The sequence below is a fragment of the Lipotes vexillifer genome, unplaced genomic scaffold (assembly GCF_000442215.2).
Source record: "Lipotes vexillifer unplaced genomic scaffold, Lipotes_vexillifer_v1.1 scaffold860, whole genome shotgun sequence".
Lineage (NCBI taxonomy): Eukaryota > Metazoa > Chordata > Mammalia > Artiodactyla > Lipotidae > Lipotes > Lipotes vexillifer.
Window position 1 is genome coordinate 922592 of NW_006789568.1, and position 5843 is coordinate 928434.

At 57.9% G+C, this 5843-nt stretch overlaps 1 protein-coding gene across 1 annotated transcript in view; it reads left to right on the plus strand.

The window, feature by feature from the left end:
- Nucleotides 1-4208, plus strand: part of PTMA (prothymosin alpha) — a 5674-nt gene extending 1466 nt beyond the window's left edge. Inside the window, exons 2-5 of the mRNA XM_007462746.1 lie at nt 2182-2253; nt 2505-2598; nt 3108-3181; nt 3464-4208. Of these exons, the coding sequence (XP_007462808.1) occupies nt 2182-2253; nt 2505-2598; nt 3108-3181; nt 3464-3511 (288 nt within the window). The 3' untranslated portion in view covers nt 3512-4208. The remainder of the gene's footprint in view (nt 1-2181; nt 2254-2504; nt 2599-3107; nt 3182-3463) is intronic.
- Nucleotides 4209-5843: the final 1635 nt, after the last annotated feature.

Below are 5843 nucleotides of genomic sequence, written 5' to 3' on the forward strand. Positions count from 1 at the left end.
CGGGCCGGCGGGCCGCGACGTCGGTTGTCTCCGCGGAGGTGTGAAGGTCTTCTCCGCTCTGGGTGCCCTCGGGGAGGTGGGGGTGGGCGTCCTGGGTGGGGGGTCAGTGTGCCGGGAGCAGCCGCCCAGCTTCAATAATTCTCCAGCAATACCCGGCTTGACTGAGGAGGAGGCGAGCCCACGCGCCGGAGGGGAGGAAACGGAAAGTGAAGGAGCGGCGCGCCGGGGCGATGATGGGCGCCCCCCGCGGCTGCCCGGGGGCACCGTATTTGCGGCTGCTCCGGAGGCTACGCGGGCGAACAAAAGCTGCGGCCGCGACTGGCTTGTTGCGGGGTCGAACCGGGCACCAGAGGCTGTTGGGGCCCGGTGCTGCGGTTTCACTGCCCTCGGTTTTGAGGCCCTGCGCGTTTGGCGCAGCTCCGCTCCTGCGCGCCGCATTGGTCCCGCTGCCTGCCCCGGGGAGTGTCTCCGCCCTCGGCGGGACCACGGTACTTTCAGGAGGGATCGCTTTTTTATCCTTCGGCCCCTGTCCGCGCCTCTGTCGTGCCCCTGCAGGGAGGAGCGCGAGTCACCTTGGCGTCTCCTTAACCCCTGTACCCCTGGTGTCACCTCTGGTTCTTTCCCAGGAGCGACTCCCCCGAAGGAGCGGAGATTGGGACCCGGATCTCCTCAGGGGCTCCCTCCGGCCCTCTCTGGGCCCAGCCGGGGAACTAGTTTGGAGGGGAGGGTCAGCCCTCCCCAACGCGGGCTTTCGCTTTCCTCTAAGGTGATTTCCCCTTCAGAGCAATAGAGCCCTGTGGAGTGCGTCCCCGACGGGCTCGGGCTGTGGGACTCAAAAGGCCCCGTGGACTTCGGGGCAGCCTCCCGCGGGACTTTGCCCGCCAAATGCAGGGACTTAGATACCGCGCATCTAGGCCTGCGCGGGGAGGCGGCGGGGACGTCCAGAGGCCGGGAAAGACAGGAGAGCAACTGGCGCGCGCTTGGCGGTGCCAGTGCCGCCCGCGGGCGCCGGGTCTCCGGGTTCAGGGGCGCACTCGGCGGCTCCGGGCCACGTGCTCCGCGCGCGCGGTGCGTGCTGAGGCCCGCGCGCAAAGCCCGCCGGGCGGGGGTGCGCGCCTGCGCGCCGCGACCTCCCCGCCCCCACAGCTCCCCGGGGCTCCGGCCACCAGGGGGCGGGAGCGGGCGGCGCCGGGGTCCGCTGTGGGCTGCACGGGGAGAAGCTGGAGGACGGGGCCGGCAGGTGCCCGGGGGCTGTTCGCGGGACGGCGGCTGAGCGCCGTTCGACGTCTGTGGTGGCGGCGGAGTCTGCCGCACTGAAAAATTTACGGAGCTTCGGAGTGGCCGCTTTGCGAGGTGCGGTCCGACGGACACAGAGCTGACCCGCGGACGGGCGAGAGAGGCAGGGACGGAAATAGGGCGCTGCGGGCGGCGCGCCTCTGAGTGCCAGAAGGCCTCGGGCCCCGGAGAGCGCCCCCTGAGACCGCGCCCATTTCCAGGCATCGGTCTGCCACCTCCCGGGACAGCTGTTGGGTATGGAGAGATTGGTGGGATTCCGGTTCCTTCAGATAAAAAAAACAAACCCGTGCGCTTGCCAGGTCCTGCGCTACCGAGGGCTTGGAGCTCGAGCTCGGCTGCGGGGCCTCTGGCTGGTGAGGCTGCTGCCCCGGTTTTGCCGGCTAGCTCCCTTCCATCCCCTTCCCAAGCTAGTCCACCCACGGAAGTCCTCCCGCAGTGTCAGGGCCCTCCCCCCCATTGCCTTATTTATTTACGGCACATACCTGGTGTCTTCCAAGAAGGATTTGTGAGAGGCGGGGCTCCCTCTGGTTGGAAACAAGTACGTGAAGAGTGTGTGAGTGAAGTGCTCCCAGGCTCGTCTGCCCGGCCAGACAGGTTTCGGGCTGTGGTGCCTCATGGCTCCTTTCCTAAGAAGCATGAGTAAAGCCACAGGGGGAACAGCCATCGTGGGCCCTTTTTTTAAAATGTTTGCTTTTAAGGGTTGAGAAGTAGGACGAAATCCTGACCATAGACACTCAGTATCCTGTGCTCCGTCCACCTGTAACATTCAGCTTTTAGCTTTGGACATCCAGATCAGCACCGCATCCCTCGTACTTGAAGGCCTGGGCTCCTTTGGCAGCCCCGGGTTGCCCAAAAGACTGACTGGCTTCCTTTTCCGTTTTGAAGGACTTAAAAGAGAAGAAGGAAGTTGTGGAGGAGGCGGAGAATGGGAGAGAGGCACCTGCTAACGGAAATGCTGTGAGTGTCCACCTTGGACATGACCCCGTAGCAGCTCCTGGCTAAGATTTCTTACTTAGACTTTGGGCTTAATCCGGGGGGGGGGGGCGCTGAGGCCTTGGACAAGCTACAGGTCAGGATCTCTTGGTGGAGCTTCAGGGGGCGTGTCTTAGGTGGTCTGGTCTGTAGAAGCATTGGGCGGGGTCTGGAAGAAGGGAGGGGGCAGAGTGATGTTCTGTCCTCATCTGTAAGCTGGTCTGTTTTCTGTCGAGAACGAGGAAAATGGGGAGCAGGAGGCCGACAATGAGGTAGATGAAGAAGAGGAGGAAGGTGGGGAGGAAGAGGAGGAGGAGGAGGAAGGTGATGGTGAGTAGCTTCGTCTCTTTTTGGGGGGGTACCGTTTTCTGTTCTCTCTAGCAAATGGGGAGGGATTGGGGGCTCCCCACAGGGGGCAGATTGAACGGACCACCTACGACGGGGCCTGCACCCGCAGAGCTGGCGTCCTTTTCCTTGCTTTGGGTTAGTGGTGTGGAGCTGTGCCCCAAACACCACGGTCACACTCCCACTGGGGAGTGCCGTCCACACGCTGATCGGTTGGTCTGGCTTCTCTGGCTTTTGCTTGCGCCTTCTTTTCTCTGGAGACAAGATGTCTGCGATGGGCAGTGTGGGTACCCTGACGGCCCAGTTTGTCAGGCAGCAGAGACGGATCAGGGGCACTCCATCCTGCCAAGACTGTTACTGGGAGATTGTCCAAGGAGCTGTAGTTTTGCCGTCCCTCTCCCCGTTTCTGGCTGCCACCGTGTGGGAGAGCACCAAGACCCTCCCTGGTTGGCTAAGGAAGGCAGAGTGCTTTACCTGGGCTTTATTCTCTCCAGGTGAGGAAGAGGATGGAGATGAAGATGAGGAGGCTGAGGCCGCTACAGGCAAACGGGCAGCTGAAGATGACGAGGTGGGTCTGGTCTGGCTTGACGCGGTGAGAGGGTTGGGATCTGAGGCACTAAAACTGGAGGGGCTGATGGGACTTGAGTAGTTGTAGTTGGTGTGATGGGTGGTCCCAAGTGGTTCCCTTCTTTCTCATCTTGAGCAGGAACAGGAAGGAACATGGGCCCAGCCTCCCGGAGGCCTCTGGGGCTGCTTGTGCCTGTCTTGGCTCTGCCAGCAGGAGCTGAGGCAGTTAGTTGGGTGGGTCCGGTGGGTTGAAAAGGGACCTTGACCATCTTTCCCTTCCCAGGATGACGACGTTGACACCAAGAAGCAGAAGACCGATGAGGATGACTAGACAGCAAAAAAGGAAAAGTTAAACTTAAAAGGCCACCGTGACCTATTCACCCTCCACTTCCCGTCTCAGAATCTAAACGTGGTCACCTTCGAGTAGAGAGTCCCGCCTGCCCGCCCGCCCACTGCGGGCAGTGCCACCGCAGATGACACGCGCTCTCCACCACCCAACCAAAACCACAACGCGAATTTGCAACAGGGGAGGAAAAAAGAACCAAAACTTCCAAGGCCCTGCTTTTTTTCTTAAAGTACTTTAAAAAGGAAAATTTGTTTGTATTTTTTATTTACATTTTATATTTTTGTACATATTGTTAGGGGGTCAGCCATTTTTAATGATCTCGGATGACCAAACCAGCCTTCGGAGCGTTCTCTGTCCTACTTCTGACTTTACTTGTGGTGTGACCATGTTCATTATAATCTCAAAGGAGAAAAAAAACCTTGTAAAAAAAGCAAAAACAACAACAAAAAAACAATCTTATTCCGAGCATTCCAGTAACTTTTTTTGTGTATGTACTTAGCTGTACTATAAGTAGTTGGTTTGTATGAGATGGTTAAAAAGGCCAAAGATAAAAGGTTTCTTTTTTTTCCTTTTTTTGTCTATGAAGTTGCTGTTTATTTTTTTTGGCCTGTTTGATGTATGTGTGAAACAATGTTGTCCAACAATAAACCGGAATTTTATTTTGCTGAGTTGTTCTAACAAAGCTGTCTCAAGCCTGGTTTTTCTGTTTTGGTTTCTTCTGGTTTCTGTTTTTCTTCTTTTGGTTTTGGGGGCAAGGAGAAGAGGGGAGGATCTTGAACTCTGGCCCAGCTGTCCTTCCTGGGGACAGTGGATTTGAAGACACCAGTCAGGGGGGTGGGGAGATGTGCCCCTTGGGCAGCAGGGTCTGGTGGGTGGCCATGCTAGTCTTAAGACTGAGCTGCAGTTGGCTGGTGGGATGTGGTGGGAGCACTGGGGCTTTGGTCTGGAAGGGGAGCCACTTACCAGGTTAGTCCCTTCCTACTGATTTGTACTGGGAGCCTCTTCTCAGGACCCTGTCATTGGGTGCTGCCACATTAACCCGGTTTCCCTGGCAGGAGGTGTATACATCTCCAGGCACTCTGGGGGAACGGGCTACGAGTGGGGCTGCCCTCTGTGGAACCAGGGGGTGGGGTGGGGTGTGTGTGTGAGCCCAGGGCCAAAGATCCCAGAGATGCCACCTCCCAGTGTGGGCAGCTGGTAGCTGGCCCTTCACCTCAAAGGCCTTACTGGATTTTCCCGGCCACAGAATGGCTCCCCCTGGTGGTGACATGTGGTACCTTCTGGTCCCTTAGGATATAGTTCCAGGGCAATAATGCAGCCTTGCCCTCGTTTTCCAAACTCTGGCCTCCAGGAGAAAGAAATACCTTGGTGTCTGGTGGGGTGGGGCAGGCAGCAGGCAGCACCCTACCCCTTAAACGCAGGGGTGGTAGGTGAGCTGTTTTGATAGACAGGTAAGCAGTGAGAGCAAACGAAGTGTGACCTCAAACTCAGGCCCTCAGGGAGAGAGGTGACTGTTCAGAGCACTCAGAAACTTCTGGGGTCCACAGATGAGCTTCATGGGCTGAAGCTCCCTGCAAGCACCCATGGTGTGTGGTATGCCTTCTCTAGGGGTCAGGAAGGGTTGAAACCCCAGGGTTGGGGGAGCCTGGAATTTGCTTTGATTTTAAGGTGGAGAGGCTGCAGGACCCACCTCTGCTGGCTGGATGACACTGGCTGCCTCTTGTCCCTCCTGAATGCACTTTCCTCAGCCTGGAGTACCCGAGTCTGTCCTGCAGGGGGTCTGACTGTGGGCAGAGGATGGGGTAGGGACTCAGAAGCTGCACACTCTCCCTCCTCACCCCTTCCCTCTGACACTGGCCATGTGGCGTTCCTTGCATAGCCTTGGGACCCCAGCGCCTCCTGATGGAGGGAGACATTGTGGGGTATTTCATCTACACCCTTCTCCCTCCCTCCCTCCCTCTCAGGCCCCCACCACTTGCATTAAGGAGTCATCTGTCTTCAAGACAAGTTGGTGAGGGTGTGTGAATGGGGGGGAGCAAATGTTAATAACCAGGTATCCATTTACAACTCCTTAAGATGGGCTATTGATATGGGTGCTCTGAGCACAAGGACAAGAGGAACTGACAAAGCAGGGAGGGCTTCCCGGGGGAGGTGGCATTGACGCTGAGACTGGAAGGGTCAGGAGGATGAAAAAAAGATGCATGTGGGGGTTGTTTTTTGTGGGGGAGGAGCAGTGCGTGGGCAGCCGTGATTCAGGAGGACACAGAGGGCACATGGGCAAAAGGGAGAGGCAGGGACAGGCAAGCTGAGCCAGGTA